The sequence below is a fragment of the Choloepus didactylus genome, chromosome 12 (assembly GCF_015220235.1).
Source record: "Choloepus didactylus isolate mChoDid1 chromosome 12, mChoDid1.pri, whole genome shotgun sequence".
Lineage (NCBI taxonomy): Eukaryota > Metazoa > Chordata > Mammalia > Pilosa > Megalonychidae > Choloepus > Choloepus didactylus.
Genome location: NC_051318.1, coordinates 26,658,073 through 26,681,100, shown reverse-complemented (window position 1 = coordinate 26,681,100; position 23,028 = coordinate 26,658,073). Strand labels below are relative to the sequence as shown.

Below are 23,028 nucleotides of genomic sequence, written 5' to 3'. Positions count from 1 at the left end.
TTGCACTTTCCAATTTTACAAAGTACTTCTGCAGATATTTTCACCATAGCCTTGTAGAAAAGCAATACAATTTCAGTTTTCCAGTTAAGTAAACCCCAGTGAAGTTCAATAATTCATCGAAGATGTTGTGACTTGTAGACAGAAACACCAGGTCTCCTACTCAAGTCCAGGATGTTCTTCTCTCCACCATGGTTTAGGACTAAATTCTCCAAGTGCTTATTGTCTGTACTCATGGAATCCAGGTGGCACAGTGGAAAGAGAAGAGGCATTGGGGCCCACTGGGACCTGCTGGGCCTGGGTTTGATTTTCAGAATCATTGCTGAGTGACCTTGAAGAGAACACTGACCTCCAGTTTCCACACTTATGAAATTTATAACCGAGGGAAATATAACCATGATCCTCATGAACTTTCTTCTAAAGGTTAAGTGATATGCATGCAATATATGCAGGTACGATTATTTTTAGATATTGTTTCAAATATGTGAGTCACATTTTGCCAACAATTGTTGAAGGTTCAATGTAAGAACACCACAGTATTTAACAATATTTTGATCTCACAGATCACAGAAATTGAAGACCAAAAAATATTTCAGGGATCATCTAATCAATTTGCCATATTTTCAGATGAGATTATGTGGGGCAAACTGACTTGTTCAAATTAATTTAGTGGTAAAATGTCCTTGAATAGTTAGATACTTTTTAATTCTTATATCTTATAAGTGTGTTCACATTGTATAAAGCAGTGTTTTTAAAGCCATGTTGGAATATTTATTTTGATTTATCACAATGTTGTCAATAACATTTAAGCAGGTGATAGAGAAGATGTAATCACTAAAGTTTTGATGTGATATTTTCTTACTCTTCCTTCAATGAAAGATAAGTGCAGAAAATCAAGACACTTCTCTGCCTAAAGAAACTATAATATTTAAAGAGAAAAACATTTAGATAAATATTTTAATTTACATTAAAGTGGCATTTTATTTTAACTGAATATATGAATTATTTCCATGATGAGCAGCTCTACCTTGATTTAAAGAGATTTTTTTAAATGCTCTTTACAAATTAGCTTTATGACTGATGTTTTAATCGAGCATAAAGGTGTGTGAAATTTTAGTGCATATTTTCAAAGACCCTTTTCAATATTATTTCCCTAAGAAAATTAAAGCATTCTTTACAATTTATACCTATCTGCTGAGCTATAATTCTATGATAGAATAAAAATTTATAGCCCCTTCATATAATATGAGTAGAGATATGTCTTTTCGGTAGTTTGATTTCGACAGCACTCATCAAGACTCCTTCTTCATCCCTCTAAGCCACATCTGTAAGTGTGAAGTTGTAACCCCAGACACGTAGACCTTGATCTTCATTGTTCACCTCACTGTCTTTCACAGGCTTTTACAGGAATCGTATCACTAAAACATTAGCTCTGCTGATGGCAGTGATATGGGGAAAAGGATAGAGTTTTATTACCAATTTGCAGCCAGTCCATAAAATACCTGGATTTTTTTTCTTTTCTTTGAAAAGGACATATGCCTATTTCTTATTAAACTACGTTTGAAATGTATCAGTTTAGATTTCTTTGTTAGCCCCATCTCTGAGAAATAGAGATCTTTATCACATTGATACTGTAGTAGATTCTAGGTGATATACTGATCAAATCCAATCTCTTTGCCCTTAAACACGTTTGCTTAGCATGTGTACAGGGAAAATCTTAGCTTGTTCAATTTCCCAATTCCACCTGTGTCAGGAACACCTTTAGTAGCTTGTCAACTCACGTTCACCCCCTGGAGATTTGTGGGAGATGCACGTGCCCCAAGAAGACTCTGAAAATGAACCTTTAAATCAAAAGACAAGAGATGAATTAATCAATAAGGAAGCTTCCATTTATTTCCCTCTTTCTTTTCTCCAGGCAGAATCCCCAGACATAACAATCAAATCAGTCTGGTCTAAACTAAACTGAAACCATTAAAGGTTATTTGACAAAGATATTTTGACCCACAGAAAGAGCTTAATTTACATCTGAATTGTTCACTTCCTGGGCAGACTTGTAGAAAAATAAAAATTGACTCCACCAGGCTCCTGCTGCTCCTTTGCTTATTTCATTGTCACCAATGGCACAAATTGTGTTGGTGTGATAAACATTTCCTTATCCAGGTTTCTGTTAAGAAGAGAGAATGCTGGATCGCATTTAGGAAATCTTAACCATTTTTAAATTTAAATAGCTTCTCTTAACTTCATGGGCTGAAAGAAAAATTAGAAATAGGAACTTTAGATTTTTGAGATTATTGACATTTTAATGTTGGTTGATTGGTATTTTTCCCTTAAAATAAATCAGTGAGGCATATTCATAAATGTCAATTTTGTCAATTTGAATGTCCATATCCAGATTTCTATACATAAAGAAAAGGACTCTTAATAATAGTATTATGAGCTCTTAGGAACCCTTCTTTGTTAATTAGCGTTTATTGACTTAATGTGAACCAGGAGGAAACAAGCGAAGATATTGGATATAATCACTTCATGGAAAAGTAAAGAAGAGAAGGCTGTGCTTATAAATATTGACAACATATAGCTATCAATTTACCATCACACAGGAAATGGAGACTCTTTTCAGTAAACATCAGATAGAAAGCTGAAGCCAGGAATGAAAATTAATTGCACCCATGGAAATAATCATTTTTTTTTTCTAAAATTTAATCTAGACTTACATACTGATGTGTTACATTGAATTCAAAAGTGTACCCTAAGAGTTCTGCATTTTTATCAGTTGTTAACCCCAACCACTTCTTTTCCAGGGATTACACTGTGTATAATGTCTGCAAATTCCACAGTAAAGAAAGGGATTATAAATTTGACTGATGAGTGAATTGTCTTTCATTCCTTAAATATTGATGTTCCTCAGGGTGGTATTTTAGATCTTCTCCTCCTAGGAGCTTATCTGTTCTTATAATTCAGTTACCATATGTGGGATGACTCCCAAATTTCCAATCCAGCTTTCTCCTATAGGCTTCATATTTGCATATCTAACTACTTAATCTCTACTTGGGTGGCATCTTAAATTCAACAGATCCAGATGTTAATTAAACGAAATTCCTTAGCCACCTCCCAAACACTCTCTCCCTCTCTCTCTGAACCCCCTTCAAAAAAGTAAAAAAACAGTGCAACTGATTCTCCTTATATTTCCCATGTTCACCTCATGGCAAAACTAGAAACCCAATTAATCACCAAATCTGAGCTACTCTAGCTCTTATTTATCTCTGAAGTCCAACTACTGTCCTTGTTATCCCAATTCCCTGGTACGTATAAGCCTCCTCACTCTCTTGGATTACTTGGATAGTTTCCAAACACTAATTCATGGGCTAAGTACTAATTATCCATAAAAGAACGAATAGATGCTTTTAGTTAAAGGAATATATATACACTGCCTCTATTTCCTTTATCAGTTTGCCAGCCTGGTAACATTGTCAAAATTAAATGCAATTTTTCTGATTTGACTTGTTAACATAATAGACCTAAACTAGTAGCAGTGATGGCTGCTTTCTTTAGCAGTTGTTCATAAACCATCCTCTAAGAAAGGTTTTATCTTTGAGCTTATCTCTGCTCAGTATAAGAATAAACTTTTCTCTTTTAAAAATCAGAGCTCCTAGATTGAATCTTCATGTACCTCATGGTTGAACATGTACTAGTCAGAGAGATGGAATCAGAATTCAATTTTATTTTTGACTCATGCTGCCTTTTAAAATATAATCAGCAGGGATAGTTCTTGCCTTGCAACTGGATAAAAACTCAGGCAGTTCCAGTGATTTCTTCTGGTCTCTCTTTTAATTAGCACTCAAAGACTCAATTCAGTAATTAAGAATTTCTAGCCCAATATAATAATCAAAACTACAAACTTAATTGAAAGTTAAATCCCCTCATCCTTCATCTGCCTACTAAGTACTATGTAGTGGCCCAAAGAGCCCATTTTTCTTTCTTTTCATGGCCAGCTTTGCCTCCTTCTACAAATTAAAGTGGATCGGAAAGTTTTTCCTTATCTTGTACCATCACAGTATGCTTCCCTGCACACTAAGCCTCTCACTTTAGTGGTTTTATGTGTTCTTTAAATACTCTTCCACTGGGAACATTTGACTGCCATTTTCATGATCTAGGTAATGCGAATTCTTCTGGCTCCCTACTTAGCTCCAGTTTTTTATTGTTCTTTCCATAGAGATGCTTTCCCCTGGAGTTCCATTTTCCCCAACCTCCCCAAATGGTCCTCTTGGGCAAGCTTTAAAATAGCTCCAGGCACCTCCCTCTGGTTTTTGGACCAGATGAGGAAACTTCACCAGATCTGTTGGTTCATCAAAACCATGATAGATTGGTTTTCTACCCTTTCATATGCTGGCAAAGTACAGGCTGATCATACTATAGTAGAAGCCTTTCCTTCTGTCCCTCTGTCCTGCCCATTTCCATCCTGTGTGCTTTTTAGGTACAATATCAAACTACAAGAGTGGTAGTTTGACTCTTGAGGGAATAGGGAAAGAAACTGTGAAACGGTACTTATGAACATACTTGCATTTTACGTAAAGCAGTCATTTTCCTTGTACTCAAACTGGATGTGAGATTGATAGATGATAGATTATAGACAGAGAAATAAATATCAAAGTACAGGATATATATATTTGATATATATTAGTAATTTATTGATTTTATATATATAAATCAAATATGAATACTGGCATAAATACATAAATTTTGCATGCTGTAATCTGGAATGTTATGAAACTCCGAAACCATCGAGGGTGGTATTGTTACAGAAACTTTAACTTTTAGCATTTCAACCATATCAGAAATATATTATTTATGTGATAATATAGTTAGCAATTTGGTTTGACCTTAACATATTACCTTACAAGGCAGAATGTGTAAGCTTTAGCAAATTATCTAATTGTAATGTAGTGTTTTGTATGTAAATTATGAATAAGGAGTAAAAAGAAAGGAAATACAAGGCATATAAAATCTAAGTAGTGAATCTCTAAGTGATATTACAGAAAGCTCTCCTAAGGACGTAACATCATGGCTTTGCCACTCAGAGGCCTTTTTCTGTTCATGTCCTGATTGTAGCCTAAATTAAGGAGTATTGAAGAGTAGTAAAACTTATATTTTTAGCCTGTAGTCCAATACTGTATTTCTTTTCATTTCTTCCAAAAAAGTAAGGCAGTGTACACCTGCCAAATATGCTGGAATTCATTCTGCCCTATCCACACATTTCATTTTATAGTCTTAGATTATATCTCCTTCATACTTAGAGCTTCTAGAATGAATAGGTCTTATCACTGTGTCTGTCTTCATTCATCAGCCCTTCTAGTCCTTCCATCAATTTATTTGCTTTCCTTTTATACCTTCAAGAGCTTCATTATCTTTCTTCTGGTGTTTTGAACAGTGCTGAACTCAGTATTCCTGTCCTTTTTTGAGCTGCACAGCCAGGTAGAAGCCATCTTAGCTGTCAGCACTAAGACACGAATAGACAAAGAAATTGGAAATAGGTGGAGGTTGGTCAAGATCCAGTCTGAAAAAATAAACTACGCTAAATTTTCAAAGAGAAGAAAAGTAGATCAGGAATGAGTTTACAGAAATTAACCACAGCAGGAAACAACAACCTCTTCTAAGACTGGAGAGCTAAAGGGAAGAGATGATATTACTGGAGGCTAGGAGCTGGAACCAAGGCAGCTTGTCCAGCAAAAGGTGTGGCCACAAAAGGTGGGCTGTAGAATGAAAATGGCTCTAGAGAAGAGATTCAGACTTTGTTAGAAAGGAAGAGAGATACCATGGCTTCTATCTTCCTTCAGCCTTCCAGTCTACTACCAGTGCCTCCCTCTGTCCAAGTCTCTCTGCAAAGCCAAAGGGCTAGAGCCCTGAGAAACCCATTGTCTTGTGATATACTGCAAAGCAGAGAAGGAGCAGGGGCTTCATCTGAGAGCAGATAAGCAGATGCAATAGGAGAAAGGCAGTCAAAGCACAATGTGCAGTATAGTCCAATTCTTTTCAAAGTGCGTACATTGGCAGATATAAAATACTATCTCTGGGTAATGGAATTAGAAGCATTTTTATTTGCTTATTTTTGGCATTTTCCAAATTTTATATTATGAGCATGTGTTATCTTTAATAAATATTTTAAAACATTATTTTTAGCTGTTTTCCTTTATTTATTCCAAATTTAGTCTTTTAACCCTGATAATCTTCTCAGTCTTTTGAAGATTATATTTAATAACCTTTGTTAATAGCCTTATCAAAGGCATTTTGAAAATCTGAATAGAAATGTCCACTCCCATTTTCTATGTCCCTATGTAACCTGTTTCCTTCCCCTTAAAATAATTTTCTTTATTGTTAAGTGAGGCCCTAATTCAATGCTAAGTTCATAAATATGAAACTGAAGTTCAGAGAAAATGACTTCTTCATCCTGCCATGATTAATTCCTGACACACAGCATGTGTCCCATCACTGCTGTTAGGTCAATATGTGGAAAGGAGAACAAGAATCCCATCTTCCTAACCCTTGGTACATCACTTCTGCTTTATTATACTTTTATTCATTTTATTCTCCACAAATTTCCAGCAGTATTGTTTGAAAAATATTGGGTTCCATTGTTACTGTCTTAGGTAAAAGTATTTGAAAGCTCATTCTCTAAAACTTTCTTTTAAAAAAATGCTAACTCACCTAAGAATAAATTTAACCTTGAATATAAGTATTGTATAGTCTCATTTTAAACGTCTCAACAGCTTTTGAAAGATGTCAGTATCTGTTATAATATTTGTTCTAGGCGGGTGTCTTAGTTTGCGGTAGCAAAATACCACCAGCTGGGTGGCTTAAATCAACAGAAATTTATTGTCTCACAGTTCTGGAGGCTAGAAGTTGGAAATCAGTCCATCAGCAGGGCCATGCTTCCTCTGAAGTCTGTACGGTTCTGGTGGTGGCTTGCCAACAATCCATGACAGTCTTTGGTTTGGGGAATGTTTTAGTTTCCTTGGCTGCTCAAGCAAATACCATGCAATGGTTCAGCTTAAACAATAGGGATTTCTTTGCTCATGGTTTGAGGCTAAAAGGAAGTCCAAATCTCTAAGCGTCATTAAGGCAATGCTTTCTTCTCAGCTTTCTAGGGCTGGCAATCCTGGGTTCTTAGCTTGTCACATGGCAGGGCACATGGCAGCATCTTCCAGTCTCTCCCTTCTCTTCCAGTTTCCATCGATGTTCAGCTTCTGGTTGTTCTTTCTCTGGCTTTCTCTCTATAAATCTGAATTTCATTGCACTTATAAATGACTCCAGTAGAAGGATTAAGACCCATCCTAACTGAGTTGTGCCAAACCTAAACTGAAGTAGCCTCATCAAATGGGTTCACACTGACAGGAATGGATTAGGTTTAAGAATATGTTTTTCTGGGGTGCATACAGCTTCAAACCACCACAGGGAATAACTCAATGTCTGCCTCTGTCACATGGTCATCTTCTTTCTCTGTCTGTCTGTCTGTATTCACATTTCCTCTTCTGTTAAGAACACCAGTCATACTGATTAGGGCCACCCTAATCTAGTTTGGCCTTATGTTAAGTCATAACATCTCTGAAGATCCTATTTCCAAATAGGGTCACATTCACAGTACTGGGTGTCATGACTTTAAAATAGCTTTTGAGGGGATATAATTGAATCCCTAACAGAGAGGAGGTATCCCTGTCTCTAAAAATGCACTACGGAACATTTATCACCTGTAAACCCTGTTCCCGAGCTCTCTTATCACCTGCCATCATCACCTGAGAAGACTGAGTTAACAGTATCATAAGCCAGTAGTCCCAAGAGTCATGGTTCTTAAACATAATGGGCATCCAAATTAACTGGAAAGCAAGTCAAAAAGGCACTTTCTTGGGTTCCACTCCAATAGTAACCATTGAATAGGTCGAGGGTGATGTCTAGAGTATTTGTGTATTCATTAAACACCAGAAGGTATTCTAATACAAGTAATCTGTGAACCACATTTTGAGAAACACTAAAGGTATTAGCGTCACAGTAGATGTTCCATTTAGCACACATTCCACATGCCCTCTTGCTACACATCAGGCACACAGAGAGGGGCTGAGACAGCAGAAATAAACAACTCACCAAGGCCCAGCTCTGGCACATCTCTGTACCTTCTTTAAGGGGATTGAGTAAGCCAAATTCTCTTGCTTTCAATTCAGGGAATTAAAATCCACTGTTGGTAGAAAAAGCTATTTCAGTGGCGCTCTCTTGCCTTTGGATTTCAGTTTCCTTGGTGATTAGCCAAGCATGAGCTTGACAGCCTTCAGTTAAGAAGAAAATGCATGTGGTTTGGCATTTTGTAACTTTTTTTTTTCTTTGTGAATCCACAAAACTGGCTAGCTTGATGAATTGTGACTCACAGCCATGTTGCAAGTTTTATACTCCCTTTTTCATATAGCTGACATAACTGAGCTTTTAATTGTACTTATTGTGGTGCCGGAGTGTCACAGCAAGTACTTTAAAAGAAGCAGCGTACTGGCACTGCTCTATGCTTTATATTGCACTCTTCATTTGGCATCGACACCGAGTATTTAAATGAGTATCGTTGACTACTGAAACATAAGCAATTTTGTTTCCATTTTATTGAATGGAATCATTCCAAAGGAAATTTTTTTGAAGATGTGACAATTTCCTTAAAGATTTGTATTGGGTTGTATGAATATGGATATCTATATTATATGCATGAGAGAAGCTGTCACACATAGCATGAATCCTGTCTTCCAAGGCTTAAGAGGAAAAAAAAAAGGTCTGAGGTTCAGTTATGTAAAGACAGAGAGGAACAAAAAAGAAAGCATTTAACCTCATCTCTATCTCTTGCTGCTTTCATGTTTGCTGTCCTTTCGTTTTCCAAATGAAGGAGTGGATATGGGAGGGAGGAGAGCAGAGCAGTTGTGCTGCATGACATAGGGAAGACCTTCTATCTGAAATCTGCTCCCTGCTGCTTTGGAGGCCCCTGTTATGTCCCTTCAGATGGGAATATTTGAGGGACTAGGTCTTTAACTATTCCCATGACATTCTAGACTCACAAAGGTACAGGTGATTTCTAGTATACATTAAGTTTTTCCTTGCTAATTTTCCCTTCCTAGAAATTCTTCTGTCCATACAACCAGACTGTGAGGCTCACTTTCCTTTGAATTTCTGGGAATCTGATGGCTTTGTCCTGCCCAGTTTTGCAGCATTTCTTTATTTCTTTTGTCTGCAATGTTATTGCCTTGTACTCATCCTGGAGGCCACTGCTCTCAGTCGATTCTGAAGCGGACGTATAGATGGCTGATGAGTTTAATGTGCTTAGTTGGAAGCAATTACTTCATAAACTAAACAGATTAATTTAAACTAATAAAATTGCAGAAAAAGCATCAGAGTCTTCTTATTTGGTGGGAAGCCCATTTAGCAGCTTCAAAATGTATTGTATAAGTGATTCCATGAGTCTTTCTCAAGTTGGTAATGTAAATAGTTCTGGAAAAGAGCTAGGAGAAGGTACATTAGAAGCAGGATTGAGAGGTATTGATAAAGAAATGATGGGTGCTGTGCAGATATGGGTATTAACACAAGTTTTTTCATTTATCTTCAAAACCACCCTATAAGAAAGAGACAGATGGAGACAACAGGCCAGCATTAGTCTCCTGCTTTATAGAAGAGAACTCATGAAAGCTAAGTAACCTCACCCAAGTTACACAGGCACTAGGAAGTGGTAAAGCTGAACTTTAAACCCAAAAGGTCTATTGAAATGCCAGGCCTGTGCTCTTTCTACTGTGGCTTGCTGCCTCCCTGAGAGGGAGTAGGATGACAGAAAGTGAGGAGAAAAGTACATTGAGATGTAATTGGAAATGTGCAATATATTAAGGGATTTTATTGGGTAAAGTGGTTTTTTAATTATACATCATTAGGGTTAATCAGGGATTCAACGCAATTTGTCATTGAATTAGATTTTTGGCTTCCCATTTCCATCTCTTTCTTAAAATTAACTTTAATGTCTTGTATTAATTTAGTATAAAATAAAATAAAATTGTGTAGGATATGTAAGTCTACATTATACTTTTTTCAGCTGTGATCATCTCATTCCTGTAAAACCCTCTTTTAGCTACATTTATTTATATCAAGTCTGCCTTGTAGTTTGCACATTTTTTAAATGCTTAGATATATTTCATATTTTTGTAATGGGCTGAGTTTCTGAATTTGTATTGTGTCCACCCTCCCCATGAGGTGGGCCAGAGGAGGTCTAGTCAGGGGTGAGGACTTTCACCGCTGCCCAGGGGTTTCAAGACCACTCCTTACCTCAGTGGGGAGCATAAAAAGGACCTCTCCAGCAAGGTGATATCACTGGAGGCCTAGCAGAGGGGCATTATTCTCACATCTGCCAAGGAGAAATGAGTATCCTCTTCCCTTAGGTGTCAAAGGAATTTGAGTTCAACTCCTAACTGGCCGTAATGAGGCCATGCCCCCCTTCCCTGTAGAGTGGAATCAGAGGAAGCCAACTGAAACAGAAGGTTATGGTGAAGACTTCAACAGCCCCCTCAACAATTAATAGAACAACTGGATAGGAAATCTTCAGGGATATAGAAGAACTCAATAACAATATCAACTAACAGTATCTAATTGACATTTATAGAACACTTAAATCCCCAAAAGCAGAATATGCATTATTTTCAAGTACCCACATAACATGAATTGGGATAGACCATATGCTTCACCATAAAACAAAACTAAACAAACTGCAAAGAACTGAAATACAGCATGGGTTCACCTACAATAGTAGAATCAAACTAGAAATAAATAGCAGTAAAATCTCCAAATTCTTGAAAACTAAACAGTATCCTTCTAAGCAATACATTGATCAAAATACCCATTGATTAGACAGAGAGTCTCAAAGGAAATAAAAAAAAATATGTTGAACTGAATGAAAATGAAAATAAAACATATATCTGTGGGATACAGCTAAAACAGTGCTGAGAGGGAAATTTATAGTACTAAATGCAGATGTTAATTGTCAGTATTCTAAGCTCCTACCTTAAGAACCTAGACAAAAAGAGCTAAATAAACTCAAAGGAAGCAAAAGAAGGAGACAACAAAGATGAGAACAGAAACCACAGCACATAACTACAGTCATCAAAACGGTGTGGTATTATTGGTGGAAGGATACACATAGATCATGAAACAGACAAAGAACCCAGAAATAGAACTACACAAATGTACCCAGCTGGTTTTTGGGAGTTGGGCTTGCCATACATTGGCAACAGCAACATATAGTGATATAAATGTTATGTATTTTCATTGTGTTAATTTCACTATCCTATCTGTGATAATTTTGTAGGATGATACAATTTGAGGAAAGAGGTGAAGAGTACACGAGATTTCTCACAACTGAGCATGAATCTACAACTGTCTCAAAATTAAAAAGTTTAATTAAAATTATTTAAACTTTTTTAAAAGGGATGGAAGCAGGTTACAAATGAACATAATAAATGGGCATGAGTAGACTGTCTTTAGATTTTCAAATTGCCTTCAAAAATGTGATAATCGTTGGGTAATAGAACAATACAGTAAGATTTTCTATAGAGATAGCTCATGATATTTGTAATACTTAATTATTTTGAATAATTATTTTTTGTTCACAACATACCTTCACATATATTATTTCACAATACACTATGGTAAGGTATTTCCCCCCATTTCACAGAATAAAAAACAGGCTCTAAGACATTATGTGACTTGCCTAAGCTGAAATAGATCCAGAGTGGCTTAAGATTCCTATTCCATTGTTTCACTGGACACTGTTGTTCCTAATACAGGAAGGCATAGAGAAGCCATACCTTTAGATCAAGGCTTTTCAGCATGGTCAGTATTGACATATAGAGCTGGGTAATTCTTTGTCCTGGGGAGCCACCCCTGTGCCTTGTATGATGTTTAACAGCATGTTTGGCCTCTACCAGGTACATGCCAGGAGCAACCCACCCCCCTCTACATGTGCCAAAGAAAAATGTCTATAGACATTGTCAAATGTCCCCTGAAAGTCATAATCTTCCTGAGTTGAGAACCATTGCCCTGGAAAAAAAGTTCATATTTAACAATGCATAATATATAACATAATATGTAATTTACATTATAATATTGGTAAGCCATGTTCTAGGGCTAGCACAAACTGGATAATTAGATAATGATTTAAGAGTGTCTGAAAGTCATTTATGTTTTGAATTTGGCCACTTAGCTCAATCCCTCCTCTGATTCCTTATTGGGAAAACCTGAGAATTTGTAGGATACATTGGGATTAATGTGCTATTTAGGTTCTTGTGACATCAAAGGAAAAAAAAAAAACTCAGTAAAACTTTGTTGTAAAGATAAGTCATAGTCAGGAACTGAGTTGAAAGCCATTTAGGAAACAAGGCTCTTTGGGGATCATCTGGCCTTTTTACTAGGTTCTTCTCAGAGCACCTCCTACCCCACCCCCCACCCCACCCCCCACCATCCTCTTTCTCACAGCTTCTTTCTCTCTGTGGTTCTCTAGTCCTCTCCTGCAGCCAATGAGCCACTCTTCTCTGGGTTCTCTGGTTCAAATTCCCAAAGGTGTGGGGGTGATTGGTCAGAACTGTTCATTCATCCTCATGGACTGAGACATGAAGAAGTGTCATTGGTCAGATGCCGCCTCTTTCAGTCCTGGCCTACCCCAGGGCAAAGGACAGCCTGTGTGACTTATTCCCTGACCATGTTCCTGCAAGAAGTTGTTGAAAATGATAAACTCTATGATGCACATGTGACTGATACAGCTTTTCGTGAGCTCACACTTAGGTAAAATTGAGAGAGGCAATAAAACCATTTCTCTTTTCAAAGATGAAGCTTTCTGGCAATTACCGGATTATCCATAGAACCTGACCCTAAAGTCAAGTTAAATATCTTAGTAAGCAGACTGTGGTGAAGAAATTTGCCCTCTGGATAATCCAGAAGTAATTGTTGCATTTGTTTTCTCCATTTCAAAAACTTTGCATTAACAATGCAGATGATCCAACAGAACCTTTTTAATGAAGAGACAGTTAAATTTCTCACACTTCAGTCCTAAGGTGTCCCAGTGTCTTTATGCTTGGCTTATTGAGTTTTCTGAAAGGTTTAGAGTCCTTAAGAATAAAAGGGACTATATGGGTGTGAGTCATGATCATTTACACTTAAACTCATGGATCAGGAAGGCCTTCACAAATTACAACAGGAAAGGTGCCTCTTGTTTAATGAGCAAAGTGAGAACTCTCTGATGAGAATATTTCAACTTGCACGTAATATAAACTCTAAAACCTGGAGATGCTTCTTTTATGAATAATGTAAACACCTCGGCTGAGTCAAGTTATACTTTAAAGGAACTTATTTTCATGGTCATGTTTAATCATAAGTAATTATGCTATTTTCTTTTATTACAGGTGATGTATGAAATTGTTGGAGCAATTGAAAAAAATAAAGACTCCCTTTCACAGAATCTTCTATTTGTAATGAAAAGTAAGATGTCGTCTCCCCCATCCCCCACTGGTGAAAATGCCACAGATTCATTATTTCTCTATCTCTGAACACCATCCTATAAAATATGCCACTAGCTAAAGGATAATTGAAATATCTTTTGCATTCTAAAGGCCAAAATAATAAGGAAAGAATCTCACCACACTATACATTGGTTAAAATTTAATTTGGAATCCTGTAGAAACCATAATTTAACTAAGCTTTTAGCAGATAGAAATGTAAAAAACCTTTACCACTTTAGTGGTAAGAATATAAAAAAGCTTTTCTGTGAAGACTAATGAAGATGAATGTGGCTTCCAGAGTTATTTAGGCTACAGCAGAGTGAATTTCATTACTTAGGATGACTCTGGAGCACAACTAAGAGTGGTATTTTATTCTTATGTATCCTTCAGTTACAAAGTACTAAGGCTCACTAAGTAGAAGGAGAATATAAATTTTTGTATATACCTACATATATATACCTCAATATAAATTTATTGCTCCTTCTACTTAGTGAGCCTTAGCATATATATATATATATATATATATATGTATAATGCTATACTATATTTAAAACTATATACTATATTTACAAATAGCAAATTTCTATATATATAGCTTATATATGTATGTATGTATGTATATGCATCTATAGCTAACAATCTATATAATTCTGTCTCCTCCAGTGATTATTTTATTAATAGCCGTTCTACAGTGATTCACATTTTTCTGATAACCTTTTCGGTGAATAAAACGCATTGTCTTTTGTGTCTTAAGTTGCTCTAAGTGAGATAGAGTCATTTATCTTTCCTGGGGAAAGGAGCATATGATAGCCTTTCATGAAATAGTTGGATGCGTTTGAGCTGGAAGTAAGACATCCATAGCAGAGTTTTCTCTTGAGGAACATGTTTGCCTTAAATCACGGCAGCACAGTTGCAATGGATTGTTTTTCATGGGGGATTACACTGATTGCCTCTCGGAACTTATGGTTATTGTGAATTCTCTTAGATGAGACCAGTGACAAAAATATGAACTTAGGATAATATCATGTAAAATGAAATAATTGAAACAACTGATCCTTTTGATTATCACTGGAGATATCTTCCCTCCAAGTTTTCAATTATTTGAACTCTCATTTGTAACTCACTTCCTTTTAAACTACGATCTTTTATGACAATCTCATATATAGCTTGTTTTAGAAGTTGGAACAATGAAGGTTTCTCCATTTTTTATATTTCATTATGAAAGAAATGCTAATCACTTTGTACTTTGCTCCTGTACCTCCCTGCATATGTGCTCATAAATTTTGGGCAGCTAGGTTAGATTATCCTATTTTACAGTCAAAAAGACATGCTGTGCAGTGTTTATAGAGCTCAGCAAGGGAAACTTCCCATTTCAATGTGCGTATAAAGTGACATGATGATAATGGTCTACAGTTAAGTGATTCCACAAAATAGGAGGAAAAATCCAGAACTAGACTCTTCACCAAGGGCATCTTTCTTTGATTCTGAGAGTCAAAAGGATGGTAGAATGTCTCTTTTTATATCACAAGGGTACCTGCTTTGCCCTGCCGTGCACTGTACTGTGGCCAGAACTCTAAAGTTAGGGGTCCCAGTACGTGATGACATCTGTGTCAGGAGGATGACACAGGGTCTGTTATGTCTTCATACAGCTTGACAAAATGACACAGAGACAGGGCACAGATGGTTCAGTTACATGTTTGGGTCCATATCTATGTCTAGTTTTGTTTTTGCTTTTGTTTTATTTATTTAATGCCTTTTTTTCTTATTAAAGAAACAACATGTTGTATTATTTATATGTTGATCCATCAATGCATGGACATGCTATAAATATAAATGAAAAAATTAATTTATTTAAAAAGGCCATGGCATGTTTAATGTTTGCTTATTCTGAAAAAAATTTCAGATTTAAAGAGAAGTTGCAAGATGAATACAAAGAACTCCCATGTACTCTCTTCCTAGATTCATTTTTTTACCTTTCTTTTCCTCTCTCCTTCCCTATCTTTCTCTTCTTACTTTCCTCTCTCGCTCCCTCCATTCCTTCTTCCTTCTGTGCGTATGTTTGTGTGTACATATATTTATCTGAACCATTTGAGAATAAGTTGCATGCCTCTTTATGTCTAAGTACTTCAATATATATGCTAAGTATGCATAACTAAAGTAAATTATCAGAATATTTAACATTAACTGAATAGTAATATTTAATCCAGAATCCACTAATATTTAATCCAAAGTCCATCTCAAATTTTATCAACAGTCCCACTAATGTCTTTTATAGTGGCCAACCCCCCCTCCCCCTCCAACCCCAATTCAGGATCATTCACTGCATTTAGTTGTCATTTCTCTTTAGTCTTCTTTATTCTGGCTCAGTTCCTCAGCTTTTCTTTGATATTTTGTAAAAATTATAGGCCAGTTATTTTGTAAAATGCCCCCCCAGTATGTGTTTATGTGATATTTCCTCATTCTTAGAATCAGATCATGCGTTTGGGGCAGGAATCGCACAGAGGTGATGTGGTGTTCTTTTCGGTGCCTCAAACGGAGAGACAAATGATGACAGCTTGTTCCATCATTGGTGATGTTAACTTTGACCACTTTATTAAGGTGGGGTCCATCAGATTTCTCAAAAGTTACTGTTTTCCTTTCACAATTAATAAGTAATTGATGAGGAAGTTCTTTGAGACTATGTGACTATTCCATTCCTCATCAAACATGTACCCAGTAGTTTTACATACTTTGTGTCTTGCCTAAATCCATCATCTCCCTTATGGTTGCAAAATTTTGATTTTTATAGCCCCATCATTTCACCTTTGGTAGCATTCTGCTTTGAAAGCTTTCCCCTTTCCTTTATTGTACTTATACTTGTCATGGACTCATGGTTTTTTATTCAGTGAATTATAATCCATTACTGTCATCATTTTGATCCTAAAAATGTCCAAGACTTGGCCAGCAGGAACTTTTTCAAGCTGGTTCATTCCTATGGCCTTTGACATATTCTCATGATTTTTTAAATACTTCCTCACTTACTAGAGTTAAAAATTTTCCAAGATCATCTACACTGCCTCAAACACAAAGTTAGCCATTTTGTCCAAGAAGCCCTGATTTATTTTAGTGGAGATTGGTATTAAGAAACACTAAATTTTGGCAACTGGATGAGCTCACTAGGGTGTCATTGCTTCTAGACCCTTCCAGAACTGGAAAATTTTATATATAGCTATAGGTAATGTATGGATATATATCTGTATATTAAAATCCTGATTTTATACTGATATCCCTAAACTCAATCCAACACCACAGGGTTCTTGTTAGTTTTCCTGAATTCCATAATTGTATCTCCTTTATCTGACAGTTCTCTTAGGTTTCCTGTTTGTTAATGTAGTGGCTTTTCATTTTAAAACATGCAAAATTTATACTGTATCTGCCCAGTTCTACATTTGGTCAGGCAAAATAAATCTGAATGTGAGAAAGGTAGAATCTGAAATGCTCTACTACTAACACATAGACTGATAACAGTCTTTGGGGCTAACCATGATCCCAAATGATTTATTTACATGATTTCATGTTTTAATATTACCTTAATCCTCAAGGTCAGCACTGAAAAACTGTCTAGGTACAGATGTAAACAACCCAGGAAATGTTTATTCCAGATCTTTAAGCACAATATTATATTGCTTTCATGATGCTATTGAATTTGTAAATTAAAAATCCACTCATCCATACTCCATTTTCTTCCTGAAATGTCAAAAAAGGAGTATGGCCCCAGAATTTTTAGGATTTGTTTAACCTAACATCTAAAATGTATCAACCTGCTTATACCCATGCTACTTCTTTTTCCCTTCTTAAATCTTAACAACCACTGCAAACAAGTGAGATAGGGTCTCCCACAGGTTTTTAAAACAGATACTCTGAGATAATTTAGATCCTGGAAAACTATGTTTCTGGAATAGGAAATTTATAACAAAACTATAAGTCTTCATAATTTGTTGAAGTGAAGAAAATTCATTTAGGTATAAGCAAGTACAATTCGGTTCAGCCAACCAGCAGAGGACTAAGTGCTACCAACTGGAGTGTGTAGCGCCAAGTGCTCAGCTAGAGGGAGGGCATGTCCAGGATCAAGAATCCTGGCTAAGGACAACGAAGGTCAGAATTAATCAAATGGTCTAAATAATAGTGAGGGAAGTAAAATAGGGACATAGGGAAAGATAGGCTCCCCAATCCACTACAGTCAATTATGTCTTCCACTCTATTTTAGTGGTTAAAGCATTTGAATGAGGAATAAGTTTAATACTTATGTAAATATAATGATTGTAACGCCACTTACAATATCCATTTATTTATTTCCTAGCTAGTGAAAATGTCGTGATCAATCATTTGTTCCAGTCGAAACTGTCACATACAGGATCCCTCGTATCTTCCTATCCCTCCTTTAAATTTCGAGGACATAAATCTGCCCTGCTCAGTAAGAAAATGACAGCTTCTTCAATTATTGGAGAAAACAAGAATTATCTAGAGCTTAGTAAGGTAGGAGTTTTTGTGATTTTTGCTTGGTCATTTTTAAGTTTGCTTAGAACACTGGCTGCTTCTTAAAAGAAACATAACACCATTTTGAATATCAATTGAAAGAAATTAATATTCTAATGGAAAGAATTAAAGATAATACGCCTACCTGCAGTACAACCATCAGAAAGAGGGTACAGTATAGGGCAATACAGTATAGTGAAAATTCAATAGCAAGTACAGTAATTTTGTTGGTTGTGCAGCATCCTGTTTACGTTTCATCTCTATGACTGTTTCTTTGATGAATGGGAAGTAAAACTATAGGGGCAGTAGGCTTAGAGAGAATACACTTAGCTTCCTTATTTGGTTGACATTAATCACTTCAGAGGTTTTTGGCCTCTAAATGATAAATTGTTGTTTCTTTTACAGATGTAGTGTATTTTTCAGGTATTAGCATGTTTTCACTGTACATTTTGTAGACTCTTAACTTATTTGTAATATACTAATTTTTAATATGTATTTGTCCCTTACAAGTTTAGTTGTACATATAATCTCATGGTCCTGGCTATTTGTAAACTAGAGCTAAATAGTCAATAAAGAGTTGGGAGGAAATATGTATGAAATGTTTTAGGTTTCTTAAGAATTCAGTGCTTTATTGTATCTCAGTTTGCTTTGCTTGCCTCTGCCAAAACTCTAAAAAGTGAGAAATATAATTGGGAAGGTGTCCAGGACAATCAATTTTAGAAATTAAGTTGCTGTACCTTGCTGGAATGCATTTTTAGCTTACCAATTAAAGTAAAAGAATAATTAAAATAGTCTCTATTTCAGAAGAGTAACACAAATTTGATAACATTAGAAATAAGTGTGTGTGTGTGTGTGTGTTAGTTTTGTGTGTGTATTTAGCCAGTAGATCCAAGAATTAGGGATCCTTGGATATAATTGTTCCAGAACTGGATGATCAAAGGAATTCAATCTCACTGCATAAAGAATGGTGCCTTTACCTTAAAAAAGAAGGTAAATTAGTCTTTGTATGAAAGAGCTTTATTCCTAGGGGTTTTACTGAACCTTCTGGCCCTTTCTTTCTCAATCATCCTGACAGTCAAGAGCAAGAAATCACCACACCTCTAAACTGTAATTTTTAGCCTTAATTATTTAACATATGAGGCATAGATGCCGTTAGTCTTCTCCCTAAAGGACTACAAAAGGGAGATAATTCACAGTAGCTCCTCCACCAAGAAGTTCCTCTCATCCTGTTTCTTCCCTTCAGCCATATCCCCATAGCATCTGCCCCTGTGACCCAGAAAGGAATAAGATTTTGCCTACTCTTCAACCGAGCATTGCACTGTGCAGTTTATTTGTTGAAAACAGGTTGGTCCTGCACCAAAGCTCTTCCTTTTATATTGCATTGCCAGTTGTAATCAATCATTTCAGCTTGGCAGTTCATCTAAATGGAAGGAAATGAGATATTGTCATAATAGCAATAGCACTAAATTGACAAGAAGGTTTTATCAGAAATTTTGCTTATAGCAAGTCCTCTTTATATTAAGATAAATTATTTTTGATCAATAGACAGGTTGGTGTAAGTCTATGTGATTTTGTGAAATGCAATATTACATTAGTGACCAAGTATCCTTTTAACTAGTGGTGGAATTTAATTAATTACTGTCTGCCCTTTATTTCTTCACCCATTACCCTTACATTCACTGACTTCTTTTACCTCCATTACCATTTAGTCTTTGCTACATATGGAATATATATATATATTTTTTTTTAAGAACTGTATCTAACTACTTATCAAAGAAAACAGCCTAGTGTCATTTGCACAGACAGGTAATTAACAATTCCATTTAGTAGCTTAAGAAATAGAAAAAGAAAATAAGGGAAAGTATACCATGGATAAGAAAACATTAAATCATATATCCATCCAATTATTGATTGTAGTTAAACTTATACACCAGTGATTGCTAAAACATCAAATCTTTGTAACATAAAATAGTATCCACTTTCCCCGGAGTAAATTACATTTCGTGGTAAATGTAGACAATTTGTAATATAGCCAGGATACTATAGTGAGCCCATTGTACCACTAAGAGAGTCAGGACCCATATGTCTCTTTATTTTCAGGTTAAAATGGGTGCAGGATGTTTCTGGAAGGGATTTATCCAACAGTCCTGTACTTGAAAGCTTGGCAGTAATAGCTTACTTTGCATATAACTGACAATTTTCCCAAATTTTAGTGCTGGTAGAGAAAATCATTTGTCACCAATTTGAAAATCTACGCTTTTAATCTATATTTGCCTGTAAATGACTTTATATGGATGGGAGGGTTAATTTTTTTCTTCTAAAATAAATAAAACAAACTTGCTTAATTTTTCCTTCTTTTTGTTTTCATTACAGTTATTAAAGAAGAAAGGATCTTCTCCATTTCTTCAAAGACTAGAACGGGGAGGCCCAATCACCATAGCATCACAACTCAGGGTTAGTGATGTTTTCAGATTTCACAAACTTAAAGTAAGATTGTATCAATTGAAGAGGACTTACATAAAATCATTTTATTCCATTTTTTGGCTCACAATGGCAGTTATAAACAGTGAGTGCAAAAATAAACAAAGGAATCATGATTGAAGATAAATATTTTTATTTTTAAAATGCTTTATATTTTCAGTAAGTGTCTTCTTTGGAGAATTAGTTGGGCTTTACTTCTCTCCTTAGAAATGTCTAACGGAAATTATTGGAAGACTTCAGAAGTGCTCACCACACTTTATTCACTGCATCAAGCCCAATAACTCAAAGTTGCCAGATTCTTTTGATAATTTTTATGTGTCTGCTCAACTACAATATATTGGGGTCCTGGAAATGGTGAAGATCATCCGATATGGATACCCAGTCCGCCTTTCTTTCACAGATTTCTTGTCAAGGTAAATCCTTCTGCTGGTGAAAACCTTGTTGCATCCACTGTTCAATAGAGTTTACTAATAATATTGTAGCAAAGATGTTCTGTTTTCTTTTGGGGGTTGCTGCTATTGTTTATATTCTTTCTCACATAAATAAGATACTCTGGAAAAGGATAAAATGCACTAGCAAAGCTTATATAAAAAGTTGCTAAACTTTATTGAAGTTGTTACCTTAAAACCATTGTATTATTCCCATAAATTTGTGGATTTACTTGGATTTAAATATTTATAACATTTTTGCATATAAAGTTTACTTGAAATTATTTAAAAGAAGAATTATATATGTGATTATTTTCTTCTTTAAAACTATGGAAAAAATAATATTTAGATATTCTTCACGGGTGAAATCCAGACCACCAAGTGTTTTTTCTAATAAAGTTTTATTGGACTGTAGCCATGATCATTCATTTATGTATTGTCTGTGGCTGCTTTTACACTATACTGGTGATAGAGACCATAGGGCCTGCTGAGTCCAAAATCTTTACTATCTGGCCCTTTGAAGAAAGTGTTTGTTTATCTCTGATTTAGATAAATTCACCTCAAAAATCTGCTCTGCACAAATCAATGGGCTAATCCCTAGGAGAAATTAGTATAGTGTGGCTCCTCTTTGTATATGTTAGCCTTTTTTCCTGCAATATGTTAATCCCAGCCATTTGGAAGCTCCACCATAAGCAAGGTCACCCCTTCAGACCATATATTTGTCTATGGGCATTTTCGTTTAATCAGAAACCTTAGTCTGCTTTAAGCAAATTTCGGATACTCACTGATGAATCCAGTTTAAAGAGATTAGTTGATGTTCGTTAGTTTAGTTTTCAAATACATATTAAGCAGCACTGTTCTAGAACAGGCCTTTAGTTTAGATACAGTGTCTGTATACTCCCTAGCTTGATAAAGTTCACAGCTTTGTTAGGAAGGTGAATGAGTGTCTAAATAGCCATCCAGTACTATTAACGGTTGGATTGTGTACAAGTGTTACAGAAGCATAGAAAGGAGTCTGTATGGGATCAGAGAAGGGTTTTGAGTGAAGCTAATATTAAGCTTGGAAGGACAGCTTATGTTCTGGCTTGCTAGAGCTGCCAGTATACAAAATACCAGAAATGGATTGGCCTTTATAAAGGGGATTTGTTAGGTTACAAATTTATAGTTCTAAGCCATAAAAGTGTCCAAACTGAGGCATCAAAAAGAAGATATCATCTCAATAAAATTGAATTTTTTTAAAAAAAAAAAGAGGGTATCTTCCCTAAAGAAAGGCCTACGGCATCTGGAACACCTCTGTCAGTTGAGAAGGCACATGGCTGGCATCTTCTTGTCCTTTGTTCCTAGGTGCTGGTTTCAAAATGGCTTTCTTCAAAACATCCCTGGTCATCTCTCTCTCTTAGCCTCTCTCTCTCAGCTTCTGTGCATCCTTGCTTATTCACCCAGAGCATCTGGGGGTCCTCTCTCAGCTTCTCTGGGGCAAACTCTGGGCTTCATCTCTTAGCTTAGCATCTCCAATGGCTTTCTGTCTGCATCTCCAAGTGTCTGGGTCTGTGTTGGCCCCTGAGCTCTCTTAAGGACTCCAGTAAACTAATCAAGACCCACCTGGAATGGATGGGGTCACTCCTCCATGGAAATAATCTAATCAGAACGTCTCACCCACAGTTGGGTGAGACACATCTCCGTAGAAACAACCTAGTCAAAATATCTCACCTGTAATAAGTCTGCATCCACAAGATTGGATTAAAAGAACATGGCTTTTGTGGGGGACATAATAGATTCAAACCAGCACAGTTATGAAATAATTTGATCTAAATAATGAAATATATTTATAGATGTCCAAAAAATAAAATGGGGGGGGGGGGTTAAAGGAAAAACAGAATGTATTTGTTAATTTTATATAAAGTAAGGAGATTAATTTTTTAAATTTAGTTTTACTGAGATGTATTCACATACCATACAATCATCCATGGTGTACAATCAGCTGTTCACAGTAGCATCATATAGTTGTACATTCATCACCCCAATCAATTTTTGAACATTTTTCTGTCACCAGAAAGAAT

The 23,028-nt window shown here is 35.9% G+C and overlaps 1 protein-coding gene across 1 annotated transcript in view; it reads left to right on the top strand.

Moving 5' to 3' along the window:
* The window catches only part of MYO16 (myosin XVI), a 580,757-nt gene that overhangs the window by 410,181 nt on the left and 147,548 nt on the right, over positions 1–23,028 (top strand). Inside the window, exons 24-27 of the mRNA XM_037800457.1 lie at positions 13,449–13,524; positions 17,884–18,059; positions 20,433–20,513; positions 20,748–20,953. Coding sequence (XP_037656385.1) covers positions 13,449–13,524; positions 17,884–18,059; positions 20,433–20,513; positions 20,748–20,953 — 539 coding nt within the window. The remainder of the gene's footprint in view (positions 1–13,448; positions 13,525–17,883; positions 18,060–20,432; positions 20,514–20,747; positions 20,954–23,028) is intronic.